The 22,940-nt window shown below is 38.8% G+C and overlaps 1 protein-coding gene across 4 annotated transcripts in view; it reads left to right on the forward strand.

The window, feature by feature from the left end:
- Positions 1–19,486, forward strand: part of syt7a (synaptotagmin VIIa) — a 108,469-nt gene extending 88,983 nt beyond the window's left edge. For all 4 annotated transcript variants that reach the window (XM_060887294.1, XM_060887293.1, XM_060887291.1 and 1 more), the window contains 6 exons: positions 9,006–9,117; positions 9,433–9,697; positions 12,734–12,903; positions 13,107–13,221; positions 13,636–13,835; positions 14,412–19,486. In XM_060887294.1, coding sequence (XP_060743277.1) covers positions 9,006–9,117; positions 9,433–9,697; positions 12,734–12,903; positions 13,107–13,221; positions 13,636–13,835; positions 14,412–14,516 — 967 coding nt within the window. In that variant the 3' untranslated portion in view covers positions 14,517–19,486. The remainder of the gene's footprint in view (positions 1–9,005; positions 9,118–9,432; positions 9,698–12,733; positions 12,904–13,106; positions 13,222–13,635; positions 13,836–14,411) is intronic.
- The last annotated feature ends 3,454 nt before the right edge of the window (positions 19,487–22,940 follow it).

The following is a 22,940-nucleotide window of genomic DNA, read 5'->3' on the forward strand; positions in this document are numbered from 1 at the left end:
GCATACTAAATTATTTGCACTTGGCCGTGTTCCCTGAATCAGGAATTAGGTTAGGAATATGGTGATGTGTCGCTTTATAGACACGTCTTATCGATTCTCTCTGAGGGTCATGCAGGTGCATTCTTATTTAAGATAAGATAAATTACTGTTTTATGTACTTAATCTGTCCGTCTATCTGTTAGTCCATCTAAAATGATTATTATCAGCATTATATTTAAAGAATAAGTGGTTGTAAGGTTAATCAGGATTTATATTTTTGTAGGATTTACATGGAATTATCATTGAAGCCAGAGGATGAACTGATTAGCGTTTGGACTTGAGCCAGACAAGGTCACAGGAGCATCAAGGTCAAAAGTCTGAACTACTGTTTCCTTTTCTTTCCACTAATTTTCCTTTTCTTTCCCCTAATTCAGTTTTTTCCTTATAATTTTAATGAGGAGCATTGAAAAGTGTGTTCTCACCAGTAAAGAAGACCAGAGTTGTTTGGTTCTGGCCATTTTTACAAAACTCCTTTCAAAGTTTGATTTGCTCACAAAAAAAAAACAAGACAAATCAGAAAGTGCCCTTAAACCAGAGCAGCACAGTACCAGAGACTGATGAATCAATGCACACACTGTCTGATTCTGCATCATGAATGTGTGCAGATGAAGCAGCAAGTGGACCAAAAACAAAGCAAATAGAAATTTTTGTCACGTATGAATTAGTGAAAATTGAAATTAGCGATATACAAAACGACAAGTAAAGCAATAGTCCACCAATTATTGCAGTTATATGTGACAAACTAGATGGTGTAATTAGACAGTTGGTAAAATAACCGTGCAAAATGTTTGCAAATCTAAGCTGTGAACACATTCAGCTAGTTTGATTGCTTGATTCTATAATTTATGATACCTCACTTTACTCTGTGTGTGTGTGTGTGTGTGTGTGAGAGAGAGAGAGAGAGAGAGATGTTAATTATAGTAATATGCAAATAATAACATTTGTGAAATGTTTTTCACTGTCACAGTGTGAAGCTTTGTCATGACATTTTACCATCTGTCCTTGGAGCCTAACGTATACTTTGACAGAATACTTCTATCATTTTTAGCAGTCTTTGTAGTCAAAACTACTCCTGACTTTATAGGGCTGAACAGGTTTTAAAAAAAAAAAGTACAGAACAATTTGCCAGGACTCTGATTGGACATTCTCTCCTGGTACATTAGGGGCGCTCCAGCAGCGTGTTGTGCCACGTGTGTTCTCGTCTCTACTCAGTTCCTAACTGACTGTTTATTACCATGCCTATTTATTTCCTCTGCATTGCATTCTGCTTTGCGGAGTCCTTGTCTTTGTCGTTGTTTTATGTACTTTGTCACTTAGTTTTTTCCAGTGTTTTTTTGCCACATTATGTTCCTATTTCTAGTTATTTTCTTTACTGTCTATGTCTCAGGTTTTTGTTAATAAATCGTGTTTTTGTTATACTTGATTTGGGTTGGATTTTAATCTTCACTAATATTTAATGTTGTCATTATTATTATTATTTTTTTAAACACCCCTGCATGAATTACATAAATATGTCATTCGTTAGAAAACTGTGCACCAATCGATAAAAAAGTCGTGCTTAAGAAATGTCAGACAACTGTATCTAAGATAATTATTCAGTTTTGTGAAGATCTCTAGTGTGTAACGGTGTAGTCTTGGACAGCCAGTGTGGTCACGATGACATGCTTTACTGCTAATCGAATTTGAACTCTTCACGCCTCAGTGGAATTTCTTCTCTGGTTTGAACACCTATTGTTGGCGAAAGTAAATGAAACAAACTCCTTGTAATCAACATGATATTTCTGTTACTGGAGTAAGAAATGCTCTCCACTGTCATGTTTGCTGATTTGACTATATTTATGACATTTTAGCCCGAATAGTAGTAAGGACATCACCAGAGCAACAACTCTGAAGAAGTTGGATAGATCCACAGCTCACACAGACAAAAATAAGTAAATCTATTTTGAAATACTGTTGGATTGAGCAAGAAGGTGAAAATTTATTCCAGAAAATTGACAGAAAATTGCTGTGTTTGGCAGAAAATCTCATCACCCTGAGAACACCATCAATACAGTGAAGCATGATGGTGGTAGCATCATGTTGTGGTGATTCTGTCCATCAGCTCAGATTGAAAAACTTCTCAAAATCGAGGACAATTCTAACAAAATATCAATGTTAAAGCTGATGAAGACATAAACCAGAGGACTTAAAACTGTAATTGCAGCCAAAGGAGGTTCTAGCAATTTCTGACCCAGGACTTGACAATTGCGTGTCAGTAAAAATATGATATAACTTCAAATTTTAGCTATATTATTGCAGGCTACAACACAACCGAATGTGGAGAAGTCTAAATGGGTGAAGAAGCCATTACGCAGAACACACTGCATGTGAGTGTACTGGAAGTGTGTTCATCCAGCAGTGTGGGTACATGAGGATGTTTGCTTCTCTGATACACACTCTACTTCACACCAGTCACAGATTACCCCTTACATCAAAAAGGGTAAATGTTGGTGGGAGAGACTTCCACTGGGAACAAAAGACATACTCTCAATCTCCCCTGCACATACAGACACACACACAAAGGATCTGAAACAGTTTGTTATGGTTCATTGGTCATTTTTGTTCTCTTGCCTGTGAAGTAAAAGCCTGTTCAATTTTATAGGGCACTTCGTTTCACTCCCTCTTTCTTTCACAAACACTTCAGCTTAAGGTTTGCTTGATAGGCATAACTGCTTCTCTGCAGTATAAGCCAAAATGTTTATAAAGTTGTAACTAATATATATGTGGTGGTCTGAGAATGATCATCTTTGTCATATGGAGTTTTGAAAACTATTCGCTAAAGTGAAACTGTGGTCCAATGAAGGATGCACCACCAACTAAACGAGGGGATGAGTTATCGCTTTATTCATCAGCATCACTCACATCAATCGGTGTTATCGCATGAGTTAAAAATGAGGATGAATAATTAATTGCTGACAAATTTTGTGAGTTATATACTGTCAATTAAATATATTTTAGTACAGTACCACGAAGTGCGTCATGGACATTTTGACACATGGTACCTGATTAGGCTAATATCCTTTGTGCTAGTGAGATCCGAGCTAGATCCAACTGTGAGATTGATTCCATGTGTAAAATTACATTTAGCTAGGAATGTTTTAGACATCTTTATCCTTTGGCAGCTTGAGTGTATCAGTTACACTGCTTCTATACACTCTGTAATTTTGGAAGGAAGGCAGCAACAAACCTGCAGCTAACTGTGGTGAAGATTGATGTATATTTTCCACCTCTAAACAAGAGGAACGGTACAGTGTTGTAGAAGTCAATATGTATGTTGGATGATCTAAAGTATATACTTGTATATTCAAACTCATTTTGAGGTAAGACGTGCTGCTTTGTTTACTGTTCCTGCTGTGAGCAGCCATGTTAAGTTGGCATCACTTGCTCAACTCAAACTTGCTGACTTTTTTTTCAGTATTCATTTTCTTATTTATTATTCAGTGTTTTTTTTGTTCATAGTGATAGATTTTTGATGGTGAAAATGAGTAAGCCACCTCTCTTGTAACCTCACAGCTGTTATACTCATAACAAAATCTGTCTAGACAAATGAGGTAGGTGTGTGTGTGTGTGTGTGTGTTCTTTGGCTGGGGTTGAGCTCACTAAAATGGTAAGATCCAGTTTCTGTTTTGTGATGTAGTGCTAAATAGAGAAGGTCCTACAGCACTGTTATTTGGATTGTGTCTTATTATAATTGCTCTACAATTCCAAATAATTTTGTGTGATAATTTGATTTTTTCACATTTGGCTTTGCTTTGCAGTGCTGGACTCTGGAGTGGCTTTGAGGCCAAGCTCTTGGGTTCTGAACATTTTGTGCTGTATTTTACTGCAAACATTTGTAATACACTTCAGACTAAGTATAATTAAAGCACCCGGTTCTGCTTCACGTGCATTAGACTGTTCCTCCCTTTAATCCTGTAGTTTTTCTAAAAGAAATTGCATATAAAGACATCTTCCACCCTACAGTATAGCTCACAATAAAACGGTTTGTGCATAAAATGGTATGTGTTTGTTTTGTTTGTGTCAAGATAATATTTTTTTGTTGTTGTATTCACCACCCAGTCAGCAAGAGATCATGACCATATTTTTTGTTGCAGGCTGACATTAATAACAACATAGCCTCATAACAATGAAGTTGAAAGACGATCTCACATGACTTATGTTATAGGCTATTGTGCAGTGATTTTTTTTTAAGAATAACCCTGTAATCGACACTTGAGGATACAGACTAGCAGCTGATAAGTGGTTTTAGACACACCATCAACTGTTTGATGATCCTTGGATGGGCCTTGGATTATTCACTGAGCTACCACAGCCTAAGCCGTGCCCTACCAAGCTGCCACTGTCAGACCCTTGAGGCAGACGCGTATAGAGCAGACCCGCTGCACTGGATGTCAGTTAACACCTTGATTTTTGTACTGTAGGTGCAATAACAATAGGAACAATAACAACAATAATAATAGATGTGGATCTAGGGGCCTTTTCATGCTTCCAATGATGTCTGGAATTCAACAGATAAATAAATAATACAATATTTACAAAAAGAAAAATAGATTAGGTTGGAAATTTAAAATGCATAAAGTACTGAATCAGGACTTTATGATTAATGGTTGTTGAACTGCTGATAAGCTGCTGCTGCTCCCAGTACAAAGTTTACACAGGTGCTGATTATCAGTCCCAGTTAATTACAGCCTATATATAAAATCTAACTAGGTGATTTCTATGAAATGATAGTTTCTTTAATAGATTACAGTTTTGGATGTCGTTTAATTTCCTGGCAGTGTTTAAAGCATTTTTTTAATTTCTGGTAGCCAAGCTGTTGTTTATATAATGTATTTGCATACTTTGTATATTTGCTGTAGTTCATTTTGTTTAATTAGGGAGTGTGTGTGTGTGTGTGAGAGAGAGAGAGAGAGAGAGAGAGAGAGAGAGAGAACGAGAGATGTGTATGTGTGTCAAACCTACATACATTTGAGGAATAATTTCTTGTCATTCATTGCCATTCATATCACTCACACATCCTCACTAAACACACACAAATGCTGAAGTGGGTTGGTTATGTAATCGCCTCTCATATGCTCTCTCTCCACTCTGATGAGTTTTGGACATTGTTCCCCCAGTGCAGAGAAGAAATGTGTGAGAAATATGTAGTGTGGTTTAGTGCAAATGGCATGTACTGTGTGTGTGTGTGTGTGTGTGTGTGTGTGTGTGTGTGTGTGTGTGTGGGAGATAGAGTCCCTTGTGTGTTTTGTTAATGGTATATAGGGTGTAGAATAAACAGGAGTGTGATTTCTGTGTGTGAGTGCTTGCTCTGTAATATTGCCATGGACATGTTAAGGGGATATCTCGAAAGTAGATAAAGGGATGGAGGGAAGAAGGGAGGGATGGCTGTGTCTCTCGCGTCTCTCTACAGCCCTGCAGCCGAGGCTGTTCTGCCCACTTTACCCTCTGCTGTGTCGGTGCGGGGGGCAACATGCAGGCCACGGGGCAGGTAACAGCAGGATAGTATAACAGGTCACGGTGAACATCAAATGGCCCAGTCGCCTGCCTCTGAATGTGTGTTCCCATGTCCGTGTGTATCTGTGTGTGTGTGTGTGTGTGTGTGTGTTACCGAGGCTCTCACCTGTACCTGTCATATATCCTCTCATTGTCTGGTGTGTTTATTCTGTAACTGTCTGTCTGCTGCTTCGCCCCACATTTTCCCAAAACCTCTACACACACACACACACTCTTCCTCTCACACATTCACTCACGTACACTCCACTCTACCCATTGGTTGCTATGCCAACAGCCTACTTTTGAGCTGGGAGTGATGGGATGAACAGAAGTGTTCTGGGGAATTTGAGATCATTCTGCCCCCTACTGCTGGCTCTTCATGCCCCTGACTGCTCAGCTGTTTCTAAAATGTATTCATTAATTCAGAATCCTGAATAATTAGAAACATATTTCATAGTTTAATAGTTTCTGGGGATTTGTTAGAACTGGCTTCAGTGTGATCAAATGAAAGTTACATTGCCTTCCATGAATTTGTATTTTTTTCTTTTTTTAGGTTTCTTTTGTCGTTCTCTTTCTCGCCCACTCCTTACCCGTATCATCTCTTCTACATTACCTTATTATTGCTTCGTCTATATGTTTCTCAGACCTCCTCTGCATTTCCAAGCAAATTTAAGCCAGCACTGTTCGTGTTTATAGTCACAAGTGCTTTTTACCTTTCTGCACTCTATTCACATATAAATTTGACCTCATTTTATTCTCCATATAACACTCTCCAGTCCTGGAAGGTTTCAGTCCTACACATATGGCTGTTTTTTTCTAACACATCAGCTTCTCTAATACTGGAGAATAGAAACCAAACAATGAACAAGACTTCAGGCACAATGAATTATGAAGGCCCTAGTTTAGATTCTCTCTGTCACTTCCCAATCAGTAAGAGGGAAAAGGTTTCTCACCTTCTTTTCTCTCCTTTTTGTCTCATGCCTTAGGTTCGAGGTCATCTTTCGACCACTTCCCACTGTCTTTTTTTTTGTCCATTTCTGTTTCACTTCACCTCATATCACTCTCTTATCAGATTTCGCTTAGCTCATTGTCACTAAAAATCAATTATGCTAACCAATTAACAAATCACCTAACCACTTAGCAACTGATTATCCAATCCACCATACTGTGCAGCACTCAATTATGCACTTAACCAATTACTCACTAATTAACATAAATGCCAAATATTACCTGGCATCTGCTAGCTGAGCATTTTATTTCTTCCTTTCCCTCAGGCTGTTACACAACTCTGTGTGTTTTTATTGTCTGTCTGTGTGTCAGTCTTTCGGTATTGTGTGTCTTTCAGTGTTGTCTGAATGTGTGAACGTCTCTGTCTCGGCTTGTCTCACTTTGCTTGCTCCGTGTGCGTATTTTAAATGGTATGGGTTCGTCTGTGTGTCTTCAATGATTTATTAAATCAATTAATAAACAAGAAAAAAAATCCTGTTGCACAGAGAGAACATTTTCTATCAAGCTGTAATATCCATGTTGGTAGATAAGACGTGTTGACAGACAGACAATGTATGAGTTTCTCCTGCGAAACTCGGTCCAAACAATCCGCTCGTGTCCCAGCACACCTGTGCTGAGTGTGGACTTTGGCCCTAATCTCTTTAGACTGTTGGGGTCCTTCTATTGACATGAAAGAATTCTTAGCATCTGATCCGATATTTATGAAATTGTAAAGCTAGTTATTCTTTCATTAGTTAGGTTATTTTTCTCTTCTTTCCTCGTCTCCCCACCATTCTAAAGATTGTTCCCTGACTGTATCGTCTCACCACTGCCTGTCCGTCCGTCCGCCAACTGTCTGTCTCTATTCTGTGGCTTTGAAGCTTACTATTTGTTTACTGTGTCTCTTTGTTTCTTCAAGACTTCACTCTTTCTCTATAGCTTTTTTTTATTGTTTCCTTCTATGTTTGCATTTTTTAAGCTGTTTTTTCAGCTCTCACTCAAATCTGAGAAAAGAAAATGTATCATCCTGGCCTTTCTTTTTTTCTTTGTCAAACTAATCTCCAATCTCGTTTCTCTCTCCTTCTGCTCTTTTTTCCAGCATCCACTCTATTTTGCTTAACTTTCTGTATGCCCTTGGTTTGGTTTTCTTTTTTAATTTCTTTATTTTCCTTTGTTTATTCTTTATCTGACTGACAGGATTAAGTGTTTCTTGTGTTTCCAGGCTTCTTGCACTCTTTCCTTCTCTTGCTCTTATTTCTCTCTTGCAGCTCTGCTCTTCTGATAATTCAGCACTGGTGTAGTCGTTGTCTCTCTTCTGGTTTCATTTGACTCTATTCTGTAGTCATGCTAATAATATGTTGCATCTCTTTTCTAACAGAGACCTTTCTCTTTTTCCGCTCTTTCTCTTCCCTGCAGTTGGTGTCTGAATTGTCCACCCGTGGTTTTGTTGCTGTTTATTTTTTCTTTGATTAAGCCATCTGTCTCACTTTCTCTTTGTTGCTGTCTATCTGTTACTCATCACTTCTGTTGTCTCTTACTGTGCATCAAGCGGTCTGTACCTTTGTTTTATATGTGGTCTATCTCTCACACTCTCATGGGCTCTCTCTGTGCCTCTCATTTGCACTGTCTCATGTCTTTAGTGCTTTTTTTTTCGCAGGGTTTGGCTCTGTTCACTAGTTGATTAAGACTGTAAAGTGAGTGTGCTACTTTGGTTTCTCTCTCGCCCTGTAAGATACAGACCCTCTACAAATTTGTACTACTTATTCTAGCATCTGGTCTCCTGCTGTAAAAGAATAATACAATCTTCAAGTTTGACAGGTCTCATCTCTTTTGTAGTTTGCTGTCTGCACATCTCTGTGTGATGTCCATCAGCCTCCTTGTTCCTTTATTTACTCATGGTCCAAAAATTAACACATTTGACTGTAAAGTCTTTAATCTGTTTGTATATCTGATGATGTGTGTTGCGTGGTTGGATTTTGTTCAATGCCTGTTTGTGGTACAAATGTTTTCTTGTTAATTGCATTTATAATTTGATCATTCTTTATACTTTAATGGTTGTCTGTGAGTAAGGGTGTAACAAAGGTGCTTGCTGCAGTCTAGTTAGTAGTCTGTCTTAAAAGTTTTGTTTGCAATTTTTTGATTTTCATTCATTATTTGTATTATTGCTTTGTTTTTCTTTTAGCTGAGCATAATCTTGTTCAAATGTCCATCACATGCTTGTTGTCTGAAGCACATTTAGCTGAGAGAGAAAATATCGCACATTATATAATCTTAAAGAAGACATTTATCCGAAATTGTAATTTTCTATGTCGGGTTTGTTTGGTGTGTGAACAGCTTGAGCAACTGTGGAATAAATCATGGAGACTCGCACTGAAAGAGGATGTTCTTCTTTACTCTTGTTCTCTTTCTGTTTCCCTCCTTCCTCGTTTCTACCTGTCTCTTTGCAGTAGGAATATGGGTAATAAGCCAGCAAACAGTCCTAAGGGTCAGCCACCAGATGCTGATGGACACTCCTCTGTCTCTGACCTCGCTAACTCACTCACTGGAGACATGGTGATGGTAAGATGGTGGGCTGTGGATTGTGTGCTTTGCTCTGGTTTTCAGAGCTTTAACTGTGTGTGTGTGTGTGTGTGTGTGGTTTGACCGATACCAGATTCAGTGATACGAACACTGTTGTTTTTTTAATTCCAAACATCTATTGAGTTAATCTACTTCAGTTACACCTTAATTACACAGTATTTCTAAAAGCACTCTATCCTAACTGAAGTAATTACTGCTTACTGAACATCTCTGATTACATAAATGACTGTGTGTGTGTGTGTGTGTGTGTGTTGGGTGGGCGGTTGTTGGGCGGGTGTGGTTTTTGCGCTTCAGTTGTCTCCTGGCTCCGATGAGGATCATGAAGGCCCGATCAGTGAGAAGCTGGGGAGGATTCAGTTCAGTGTTGGCTACAGCTTTCAGGACTCTACTCTCACGGTCAAAATACTAAAAGGTCAAGACCTGCCTGCTAAAGATTTCTCCGGCACTTCTGACCCCTTTGTAAAAATCTATCTTCTGCCTGATAAAAAGCACAAACTGGAGACCAAAGTGAAGAGGAAGAACCTCAATCCTCACTGGAATGAGACTTTCCTGTTTGAAGGTTTGTCAGTTTGATTCCTTTCATTTCTGTTCAAAGCGTTCCTGTCGAGCCTCATGTTGCATTGGGATTAAACGTTAAAAGGGCGTGTTTCAATCAACCTGTAAAGAGCGGTAACTCTGTGTTTAGGGCATTAGTTCAAATCCCACCACTGCCAAGGCCCTTCATTCTCAGGTGTGCAGTTGTATAAATTAGCTATATGCAAGTCATTCTGCATAAGAGCTTCCGACAAAAATATATGAATGTATGTATGTAATAAATGTATGTTTGTTTACAGGTCACACAGAAAATTAACAGCAGGCTTATTTTATAACAGCACAATCTGAATTATTTTATTCCACTTGGTAGTTTGACAATTTTATTTGACAGTTATTAACATTAATTTATGTAACACAGTAAAAACAAGGTTCATACAGGGCCCTGGTGATAAATAAAACACAGAGACATGACAGAACAGTACAAAGCGTCTATGTTTAAGATTTAATATTGTAGAACATCTAAGAGACGAGTTATAGCTTTGGAAAAATTGAGAGACCACTGCAAAATGATCAGTTTTTCAGTTATTTATTTATAGATATGTGTTTAAGTAAAATCAACATTTCGGTTTTATTTTATACATTTCTGACACATCTCCCAAATTACACATAACACATAGAGCATTTCTTTGCAGAAAATGACAGTGTTTTCAGACCTAAAATAATGCAAGGAAAACAAGCTCCTGTTTATTTTTATCAACACAGTACTAATGTTTTAAGTTGGGAAAAGTTTTCCACCAATATTTCACATTGGTCTTGGGTGACTTTCTACAGCAAAAATTCAAGCAGCTCAGATTTCACATTCAGCTCTCATTCAAGAAGTGTTCAATGGGGTTCAGGTCTAGAGATTGGGCTGGCCATGATGGAGTCTTGATGTGGTGGTCCTCCATCCACACCTTGATTGACCTGGCTGTGTGGCATTGAGCATTGTCATGGTGGATAAACCAGTCATCAGAGTTGGGGAATATTGTCAGAGCAAAAGGAAGCAAGTTTTCTTCCAGGACAATCCAGCTGGTCCCATTGGAAGAGGATAGTGATGACAAAAGCAGTGTTTTTTTTCCCTTTTCCTCATTAAGATTTGGTTCAGGTGACCAGACACTGGAATGGAATGGCTACCATACGGAGATGCTAAGTTAAGAAAAATCTAGAGTGGTCTCTCTTTTTCCAGAAAAGGGAAAAAAAAATTCTCTTCTTCTTCTTCTTCTTCTTCTTCTTCTTCTTCTCTCTCTCTCTCTCTCTCTCTCTCTCTCTCACTCAAAAAAAGAGATATATTTTACTGAGATACTGAAAAGCATAAACTCTTATGTTCTGAAGTGGGAAACTTCTTCCATAAAAAAAGTTAAACAAATGTTGTGAACGTCACCTCATCAACAATGTTTAACTTTCTTAAACAGAAGAGTTTTTTTTCTTTTCCAAAAAGAACCTCTGGATTAATGCTACATTTCTACTCAGAAGGCACATGAAGCAGATACCAACACTCATGTGCACAACCTTTAGAGTGTTTTTTTTTTTTTTTGAACTTGTGAGAAGCAAAGATAGCAGCAGAGATTTCTAGAAAAAAAAAGACGTTATCTCCTTTGCTGTATTGTCAGGGCAAGAACAGAAATAGAACTAAGTTTCAGCTGCTCAGCTTGGTGGAAAAGGAAGTGTGCTGTTGGAACACATTGGAACACAGATTAAAGGACCTGGCACTGGGCAAGGGATAAATAGCAGAGCTGTTAGCAACAATGCATAATGAAATGCAGAGCTCGGGGGAGCTTAGTAAAGCTGTCCTGCATACAGAGATAGACCTTGATGTACTTTCAGTGGCTATGTCTCATTCTTGAAATTTGAGGCCTACTTTAAGTGCTCTTAGTCCGCCACTGGGTTGTCGGATTAAAGAGTGTAATGAAGAATTGTGGCTCAGCAGGCGAATCAAGAAAGGCACTGCAAGCTGGATGGCTATATTAAAGTTCTAATCATATGCCTAACCTATTCTACTGAACCCTAACGCATGTTCAAGACAGCCGTGACGCACCTTTTCATAAAAGGATGATAAGAAATGGCATGTATTTTTAGTTATCTCTTTGGGGACTGGAGATTAGCCACCATCCTGTGTGCCATACTGTGTAGTTGAGCCCCAAACTCTGTTAAGTGTGGTATCAGCTGTCTGTTAGTGTCTGGTGAGGGGGAAAAAAAACAAAATGTAAAACTCTCAGACAGGCATCCATTTAACTACAAAACCACAATTACATACACTGTATATAACATGCAGTTTATGGAAGCTAAACTGTTTAGATTACCTAAGACTAAATCTAATCTGATTGTACACTTTGTATTACTTTTATTTTTTATTAAGCGTACATATAACATACACGTGTCATCTGGAACGTCCAGTCTGTTCTGCAAATTGAATATGGATATAGATTTATGTATTCATTCGGTATCACGAAGACTTTGGCACCTCGTATTACCAGCTTGGGGAGAGATCTTTCCCGCTTAGTTTTACAGCAGACAGCAAAGTAAAGAAATATAGCAGCCTAAGAAAACTCCTTTACTGGCTCTAAATATTCTCTAATTACTTTGCTTGCTCCTCTCTGGCTCTTTACAACTGCCTCTGGCATTTTTCATATCCTGTGAGGATCCTTTAGTTTCTTTTATTTGTTATGTTACGGTATGTTTATATCTTCTAACTCTGCAAGATATCATACACAGCCAACTCTGGAGAATGGGGTCATATTAAAACTTTTTTTTTTTTTTTACTCTAAATTTTGCTTTGTGCTCTTGGTTATGTAAGTGCATACACGTTTTCATTTTTAGCATCTTGGAATTTTAGTGAGGTTTTGTTTGGCTAAAATTTTATGTTTTTGGCATATAAACCATGGGGGATGAAAACCTTTGCACTCAAATTTTCTTTTAGCTAAGTTCCCAAACAAAAGCTCTGGAGTTTTTATTTCACGATCACTAGCCTTTTGTGTGCTTGTAGATATCTGAGTGGCAAATCCAGTTGTATCTGCTTGTCCAGGGTTCCCGTATGAGAAGGTGCGAGAGCGCACGCTCTACATGCAGGTGCTGGATTATGACCGCTTCAGCAGGAACGACCCTATAGGAGAGGTGTCTATTCCCCTAAACAAGGTGGAGCTGGGACAACACCAGACTTTCTGGAAGGACCTGAAACCGTGCAGTGACGGCAGTGTGAGTGGCTTGACATGGAATGTGATCTTGATTAATTCGAGCTACGGATGTATAAATTAATTATATGCTTTAAATGAAAATCAGGAGTTAATAAATGCAACAAGTTTCTTCTTTACACAGCATCATTCTTTGTGAACACTAAAGCACTGCAGTCCATGTGTGATTATTACTTGGTTGGATTTTTTTGTGTGTTTGATTTGTAGGGAAGTCGAGGAGATCTGCTCTTGTCTCTGTGTTATAATCCTACTGCTAACACCATCACTGTTAACATTATAAAAGCACGCAACCTTAAAGCCATGGACATCGGAGGCACATCAGGTAAACACAAAGGCAGTAATAAAGTAATCAACATGCATGGACTTGCATTCTTTCTTCTCTTGTTGGTTTTCTATGCACGACTTTTTCTTATTTTCTCGCTTGATTGTTCCGACTCTATTGGTCCCCATTTCACAGACCGTAGTGTTCATCTGTGTTCGTCTCATGCACCAAGCAGGAGCACCAGTCTCACCAGTCTCCTTTCCTCTTCTCTCACTGCCCACGCTGAAACCATGTTAGACCACTGATTTACTTACACTACAACCATTTCATAAACTTGACCTGTTTCACAGAAGATTTCACAGAAAAATCTAAAAATATATTCGTAACAGAAGCTCCAGACATGGGCCAGATGTCTGCTTTCATTCAAGTGTGAAGATTCGTAGCAGTTTTATTCTCTGATTCTCTGATCTGCAGATCCGTATGTAAAGGTGTGGCTCATGCACAAAGACAAGCGTGTGGAGAAGAAAAAGACAATTACTATTAAGCGCTGCTTGAATCCTGTCTTTAATGAGTCCTTCCCCTTTGACGTTCCTGCACATGTGCTCCGAGAAACCACCATCATCATCACCGTCATGGACAAGGACCGACTGAGCCGCAATGATGTCATCGGCAAGGTAATTTTTAGGCCAATGATTAGGCTTTTTTTTATGCATTTATGCAATTTAATACAAAAGACAATTTAGTGCAGGAAATTTACATTGAGCACAACACTGAGTTGCTTTTCTGGCAGCCTTTGTGAGTAAAAGTGCCACAAACATCTTCATCATTTTCCCCGTTACCTTGTTTCCTGAAATTACGCAAAACCAAACAAAATCTGGTCAGATTTTTGTCAAAGGTACTGCAGATTTTTTACAGATTTGAGCTGAGATTTGACATAGTGACATCATCGAAACAAACATTCAGTCAAAGTCCTTTTTGATTCACGTGCCTCGATCATCAGTACAGCTCTCTTAGAACAACATTGCATGTGTTTTCACTGGTAGGCGTTTAAAAGAAGAATATTGTGCTTGTGATTTCACCAATTTAAGTATTTTAATGCAGAAAAGCACAACAGAAAAAAATATGCATCGCATCTTTTAGCAACACTCACAAAAAATCAATTCTTTAAGGACTTAAAGTATAACATTCGCACGGAAATTCATAAACAAAGACCAAAATTGTTTGTGTGTGTGTATTTACTCCTGGTTCAGATCTATCTGTCGTGGAAGAGCGGTCCAGCAGAGGTAAAGCACTGGAAAGACATGCTGAGCAGGCCACGCACCAACGTGGCACAGTGGCATGCCCTCAAAGCCTGATCACCTTCATCTGGTCCCACCCTGACCCCATAACCTCTAACCTTTGACCCTTTGAGCCCATATCCCATCCTTATGCACAAGACTGACTCGATGCCTGGCTGCAAAACACGGGTACTTTTAGCCATCCATTCTCAAACCTTAGAACTAATAGCCTCTGCCCTTGTGTGACTTTTGCTTTCTCCCTTAGCTTAACAACACCTGATCTTTTTTGGTTCTTGTTTTTCTTCTCTCTTGCAGCCCTACTTGATCTCTGCTGTTATTTTGGTACCATGATTGGTTAAGGTCTGCATATGAAGCGATCATAATCATTAAACTAGTAACCGTTAAACTAGCTTCCTTTTGAAACTTGTAAGCAAATAATAATTCTTCCTAAGTTCCTAATGATCTACGTCAACACAGAAAAAATTGAAGGAAGCCATTTGAAAACTGCTATATGCAAACTTTAATGTCATGTGTTACCAACTATTTCTGCTTGTACCTTTCAGTTCACTTTCAGTTCAGTCCTAGTTTTATTACCAAATTTCCCTAGAGGCCAATCACATCTGTCCGATCTCTGCTTCTCCTCGATCCCTTTTCTATTCCGTCCTCTCTATCCTTTCCCTTTTCTCTCCTGTTCTTTGTGGGTCAGTCTATACTCTTGCATTAAATCCAGGTGAGAGCCATCAGAGACTCTTGGGAGCTCATTTGTTAGCCATATTCAGGGGCGGACTGGCCAACAGGAAGGTTGAGACTTTTTCCACTGGCTTTTTCCTCCACTGAATGGGCCAGATCTTTTTTCCAGATTGTTCATTAACCTACTTGAAGGGAATGTTGGCTGGCAAAACAAGACTAACTAGAAAAATGAGTCCTTGTGCGACATTCACATAAAACCATGTCACTGCATTGTCCAACAAAGAAGAAATGCTGCTTAGTAGTATTGTGGAGTAGAATTTTAAAGAACATACAATTTTAACATGTTTCATTTAAATCTCCATGCACCACTTTTGTTTATAGATTTACTTGGATGCATTATGCCTCGGATCTAATGCAGCCTAGTCCATGCAAAATATTATTTTGAACAATTGTCACACTATAAACCCAATTCCCTGATGATTTCTGTTCCCAGTCCGCCCCAGGTCTTCTTTTGTGTTTATTCACTATTACACACAGAAGGAATTTCATGCTTATTTAATCCACAAGGGTGGAACAACAAACTGTCAGATAAACATCAGATGATTTCATTATCATTTTTAACAGCATCCGCTTTCCTTTATCCATGTTCTTTATTCAGCATTTTTATTTTATCCATCCACCTTTCTTCACTTCGCTCGCCTTTGCATTCTGTCCGAATTTCTGATTCTTTTTTACTTTACGTCTCCATCTTACTGAAAGAATGGTAGTAAATTTTCCCCCTTTTCCTCTGATTTTTTTTTCTCGTCGACATGTCGTAGGTGATGTGTTGTAGCTCCAGATGAAAAACTATTAATCTTTAGTGAACCGAAGGGAAAACCACTAACTTTTGAGACTAACTGTTCCAGCTCCTCTGGGACATTTGTAAAAAAGAGATATAGAGTCATTCACAAGGAATGAAATCAAATAATACAAAAAAAAAAAAAAAAACAAGATAGTCATCTTTGCCATAAAAATAGACTATTGATAAATTGAAGCAAAATGTTCTTCCAAACTTGATGTGAGGTGTGAGAAGTGGACTGCGTTTCTTTTTTTTTTCTTTCTTTACTTGCTGAGGTCTCTGCAGGAATCCTTAAGATAAAGAGTTTGCCCTAATACTGCCTTTACCTGACTGAGTGCATGTGTGTGTGTGTGCGTGTGTGTGTGTGCGCGCGTGTGTGTGTGCGCGTGTGTGTGTGTGCGCGTGTGTGTGCGCGCGTGTATGTGTGTGTAAAATCTCTGATGTGAAAAAGCAGCCAATATACAAGGTTATCTTCTTTTCTCTTTCTGGCCTTTCTGTATGCCTCTGAAAATGAGATGGAGATATAGAGTTAACCTGCACTATATGGCAGTGTAATAATGATGAGAAATATAATAATAAATGTTTTAATGGTAATACTTGTATTTTAAGGGGGAGATAACTCAAGATTGGTGTAGCAATACATGGAGGCTGGGCAAGACAGTACAGCACTGACACACGATCATGATCATTCTGTCTCTCTCTCTCTCTCTCTCTCTCTCTCTCTCTCTCTCTCTCAGCGACATTCAGGCCTTCAGCACATGGATTTTGCCTGTAGGTGCTTGTAATATTCATGCTATTATTTTTAGTGTATTGATCTTATTTAGTTGAGAGAAGGGCTTTACACACTTAATTTGGGGTTATTGTAAACTACTAACCCTGCTTTTAGTGTGAAATGTTCCTTAACCTGGAGTTCAACACAATGTGAGAAGCCCTAGAGTATTTTATTTAGTTTGAAATTACAGCACCACCATTACAAAAAGTTTATTTATTATACATTTTTATTATTGATGATTATTAGCCTGGTTTAAAAAATCTAAATAACATTTACTTGGCCATTTTTTTCACACCTAAAGGTGTTCCTGACTTTTAAGGTTTGAGAGACTTGTTCTGTACTTTGTTGTGTATGTAATGGATGTAAGCTCTCTCGCTTCATTACGTAATTAAATCAGTTGTAATATAACAGAGACATTGTCACAAAGCAACTTTACAGGTATCTGGATGTAGAGTCACAACATCCACTCTGGGATACATGCTAATGTGAGAAAAATCTTAAAAATAAATGATCAAAAAGTCGACTGACCGTCTGCATACGTGTTGTTAGAGATTGTTGTAATTCTTTATTTTGTTAAATCCATTCCAATTTTCTGTATATTACAGCAGTATTATGTTATTCTGCATGATCAAAGCACTAGGATTTAGCTAAATGTACAGATGTGATTTATTCAAATAACAACACTAAGAAATTATTAGTAAGAAATAAGAGTAGAGATGAACACACTTATGAGATTATCAGCAATAATAGATTTGTAAATAATATAGGATAAAATCACAATGTTTATTTATAATGATGTACAAACACATTTATAACAAGCTCATCTATGTATAAAGTCACCATAATATTAAGAGCATGCCTAAATGTCGGATTTGTGTCTGTGCTTTATGTAAATTTGGGGAACAGAGTAGACGCAAGGAGCAGCTTGGGATAGTGGCTCAAAAGCACTGCTACGGGAAATAACAGGGAAAAAAATGTCAGTAGAGTCGAATAAATCCTCAGTCTTTTAAAGCTGTTATGATGATGCAGTCTTGTGGGAGGATAATCAGCCATAACAGAAGAGTCACCATGGAGAGTTTTAAGCAAGGGAGCATGTAAAAAACGGCTAAAACAAACAAGTGTGCAAAAATAAACAGGAATGAAGACATTCTTTTGATTACTTTTGGAATTTGGTAAATATTGTCAATATAGTAGTGGTGAAGTTATATCACACATACTGTATTTAACTGCTTAACCTCTAGGGCCTGAGTCCCAACTTTCACTGCACATCCTTCCTCTTAGTTTCACTGTTTCTTTGTATCACTGATTTTATTGTAGTTACTGGATAATGTGCCTTAAAATCTTTTTAAGATGACAGAACTGAATATTTATTTATATTAAAAACTAGGACCACAAGAGCTGAGAACCAACAACTTTAGAACCAAGATTGAGGACCACAATGCATAATAGTTGTAGGTGTGTGTGGCGTGTGTGTGTGTTTGCACTAAGGTATGCGTGTGTGTGTGAGTATCTATCTATCTCTGGATTTGTGTGTGTGTGTGTGTGTGTGCGCATCTAACATTGAGCATATCAACAGTTGGCAGTTGGTGGTGAACCATTTTGTGTGTGTATCTCTCTGGAGTTGTATGGATGTGTTTGTGTGTGTGTGTGTCTATCTATCTCATGGGTTGTATGGATGTATGGAGCATGTCAAAGGCAGTTTGTGTGTGTGTGTGTGTGTATTTGTGGGTTTGTATGGATGTGCGTGTGTGTATGAATTTATGGTGTTGTATGGATGTGTGTATATGTGTAGGGGGGGTGTGTGTGTGTGTTCTTGATGTGTGTCTGGGTCCCTGTGTGGTTGTTGCTCAGTTAGGACAGCACTAGTGAGTTCTTGCTGCTTTCCGATCATTGGATGTTCTTTGGTAAGAAATCTGAGCTCTAATCAATGCGGCATTGCAGCCATTTACACATAATGGCAATCCATATCTATGGAGCTCTTCTTGTTGAGTGCATGCTTTTGGGGCTTAATGTGGCCTCCACCTTTGCTGCTTTGGTTTATGAACAATTAGTAAATAAATAAAGGCTTCACTTCTTACGAGCAATGTTCCCCATTCCACATTAGTGATACTGAAAGGATTTAAAAGCCATGATCATTTTTCTGTCTAGTGCAGGGTGATATAGAGAGGATGCTTACATGAGCTGTGTGTGTTCTGTGTTTCATAACATATATACAGGTGGTGTTGTATTCTTTTGTGTTGTGATGTGTTGAGTAGTTTAAACGAGTAAATACTGCCAAGGTCTGCTTGTGTGTTTCTGTGCTACAGTTTAATTAACCACTGCCACTTATTGTGTTCACTAAACACTGCCTGTGTACCAGAATGTGTGACCTCATTAAATACTGCCTGTATTGAGCTGATGTCTAAAACAAAGATTACTGCCAAGCTTCCTACAGTACTATAGTTTCTGTACTAAAAAAAACAAAACAAAAAAACAAAACAATGCAAAGTTTGCTTAGGGTTCAAAGTGTGTGCGAGAGTGTGTGTGAGAGAGTGTGTGTGTGTGTGTGTGTGAGAGTGTGTGTGAGAGAGAGTGTGTGTGTGTGTGAGAGAGAGTGTGCGTTTGAGAGAGTGAGTGTGTGTGTGTGAGAGAGACTGTGTGTGTGTGAGAGAGAGAGAGTGTGTGTGTGTGTGTGAGAGAGAGAGTGTGTGTGTGCATGTGAGAGAGAGTGTGTGTGAGAGAGAGAGTGTGTGAGAGAGAGAGTGTGTGAGAGAGGGGGGGGAGTGTGTGTGTGCATGTGAGAGAGAGTGTGTGTGAGAGAGAGTGTGTGTGAGAGAGAGTGTGTGTGAGAGAGAGTGTGTGTGAGAGAGAGAGTGTGTGAGAGAGAGAGGGGGGGAGAGAGAGTGTGTGTGTGTAAGAGAGTGAGTGTGTGTGAGAGAGACTGTGTGTGTGTGAGAGAGAGAGTGTGTGTGTGTGTGTGTGTGTGTGTGAGAGAGTGTGTGTGCATGTGAGAGTGTGTGTGTGTGTGTGTGTGAGGGGGGGGGGAGTGTGTGTGTGTGTGTGTGTGTGAGAGAGAGAGTGTGTGTGTGTGTGTGAGAGAGAGTGTGTGTGCATGTGAGAGTGTGTGTGTGTGTGTGTGAGGGGGGGGGAGAGTGTGTGTGTGTGTGTGTGTGAGAGAGAGAGAGTGTGTGTGCATGTGAGAGAGAGAGAGTGTGTGTGTGAGAGAGAGAGAGTGTGTGTGAAATGTGTGTGTGAATGTCACTTGTTTATTCTCTCTGTGTGAGGGTCAGTAAGGCAGTCTGATCTTTATATAGCAAACACTTCACTATTAACGTAGATATAAAGCTGCATTCTCGTTACCGTGTCACTGATTCATTTGATTCTAGTCTTTCTAAATTGTGCAGACAGAATGTAGAAAGTGGGATAGAGATGAACAGAACAGACGAGAAGACGAAGAGAGAGACACCATCTGTGAGGCACTTTCTCTTCCATTGCACTCAATTGCATCATATGGAGCGTTTGTGTTGCTGCTGCTTCGGTATAGAGCGCGTTAAACTTTCTGAAGCCTGTTATTAATCTGGACAATGTGTTTATTGATTTGTTACAACTTTATTTGGGTTTGTTTCCCAGTTATTCTGCTAATCCCAGTCCAGCCAGTCAGCACACTTGATTTAATTCATCATACCTGTGATGAGCAATAATCACATGCACTATTGAAGGAGTTACATATCACATGGTCATTACAAATCCTGCAATATCTCAAAATGTTTTCATTTGTTCAATCTAATGTTTATTGATCTAATTAATACCCTTCAGGTGTGGATATGAATGTGTTGGAGCAGCAAAAGCACTAAAATGTGCAGGTCAGGGGGTCTCTGCAGGACCAGAGTTGAGAACTTTTGCTGTAGTGATCTAATGAAAATCAAAAGAACAATGAATTAAACAGTCTACTGACCTGCTGCAAACATGTTAGAACATGCAGGAGTCATCTGGACAAATCTGTATTTTTTTTTTTACTTCCATTACATGTTTCTGCATATTACAGACTGCTGATATTCTGATGGAGCCAATAACAGAACTGACAGCAAAGCATGAACAGGGTGGAGCTGAATGCTCCAATATGATTCTACAGCAGCTAGATTCGTAAACTATAGAGATAAACTACAGAGATAAAACCGAATTTGATTTTAAATACACTCATGCGTTATAAGCAATAAAAAAAGCTGTAAATAATTCGACATCACAAATTTGTGTGTCAGAGCACGTAGACTAGTAACATCACTAAGACACTTGGTCATGCCGAATGAGGGCAAAAACTTGATTTCTAAATTTTATTTTTTTAAAAAACAAAACAAAAAAATGATATCTCAGTATGAGGAGATGGTGAATCAATAAAAAGTTATTTTGAGAATATTATACAACAAATATAAGATCGTTATGATGATGATGTCCTTCGACTGCTCCCTGTCCGGGATCGCCACAGTGGATCACAGAGAGTTAAGCCCTCAGTGACTGGGTCATTTCCCTGCCTGGGAATTAAACCCTGGCCGTGGCAGTGAGAGAAATATAAGATCATTATATTATTATTAAATCACTGTATTCTATTCGCAGATAAATAAATGCTTAAAATGAGCAAAAAATCATCAGCTTACAGTATAGAATACGGCGGTGAGTAAAAATATATGGCTTCATTTTATTTTTGTTTAAAAACAAAACAATACAGAGAAATATTAGTTGACTTTGCAGATGATTTTTTAATAGCTTAAAAGATCATTGTTTTTGCAGTATAACACTTTTTCTCTGTAACGTCTCCCGCTTGCCGTCAGCAGAAAAGCTGTCAAGGCATCAAATCGAGTCATGACAAGAATGCGAGAAAAGCAGACGACCGAGAAGGTGATCATTCTCCTCAGACTGCTCTTCTCCTCTCCTGCCCACATGTTTATTTACAGTCCTGTCTCCAGACTTTCTCCTTCTTTCTTCCTTCCAGTTGTGTTCAAATAGTTTAATCTTTATTAGCAGTAAAGGTCAGAGCAGTTGGATTTTGGGGTTGGATTTTGCAGATTATTGAGCAAAGCTCTGATTTTGGTTGTTTGCAGTAGTCTTGCACTCATGGGCCATGTGTTCGTAAACACACACACACACACATACACCAGATACTAACAATGCATTATATTGTTCTCATTCAGCAGCTTATAGGTCTTATCACTGATTTGCTCCCACAGGACTGGGCTCGTCTTACAGCTCGGTGTCTCAGCAGATCAGGTCTGTAATCCAGTGTCACTCGAGAGAGGGCTAATAGAGTGTCGGGGTGGGAGGGCTCAGTCAGCCAGGTGAAGTGTGTTCAGAGGAACTTATCAGTCTAGATCTCTCTCTCTCTCTCTCTCTCTCTCTCTCTCTCTCTCTCTCAGTGTGTGTTGTTCTAGTCCCAGCCTCCATCTGCTCTCCTCTTCATTGTTTAAAGCGCTGGTCCTTGCGCCGGCTTGGCCACACTCCCAGTCAGGGTTTCTGTGCACATTATATTAAATGAACATAAACGATTACAATAAGTAATAATAACTGGTCTTTTTCTGTTTACATTTAACTGTCAGTCTGTGTATAACTGTGTGTGATAGACTAGGTGTTCTAACGTTGAGTTCGTTCCTTTATAAAACTAACTGGAAAAAGGGGCGTATTAAGGCCTCGAATATTGTTTTGAAAAGTTTTTTTTTTCCTGTAAATAATTGACAAATGAAGAATTCTGTGGTTGTAAAGATGTTTTAATTGCCACTTGTAATAATGCTACAATATTATTGGTGGTTTAGAAAAATGATGATCATAACGATGATATACCCTTCTTGAATAAGGGTATTTGATGTCCACTATATTTTCATTGAAGGAAGGGTTGATGGGAACGACTGAGCAGAGATGCAAGAGAAGGGAAGATGCACAATCTGTTGCAAAACACATTAAATTAATTGAAAATAAAATACCTAATCTTACCCATAGTTCCTGTATATAAGCAGAACAGCGCTGACATGATCGTGAATATTAAATGTCAACGATATAACTGCACTAGCAGTTGTGTGCGATAGAATGTGCGATAAAGACATTTGCTGACATGGATGAAAGGGTTTACAAACACACATACACACACACACTCACAATGTTTCCCATATGATGGTCGCATCTCTAGGGTTGTGTCTTCATCACTGCTCATCTGAGTTACTTCCACTGAATAACAATC

The sequence above is a fragment of the Tachysurus vachellii genome, chromosome 14, assembly GCF_030014155.1.
Source record: "Tachysurus vachellii isolate PV-2020 chromosome 14, HZAU_Pvac_v1, whole genome shotgun sequence".
Taxonomy (NCBI): domain Eukaryota; kingdom Metazoa; phylum Chordata; class Actinopteri; order Siluriformes; family Bagridae; genus Tachysurus; species Tachysurus vachellii.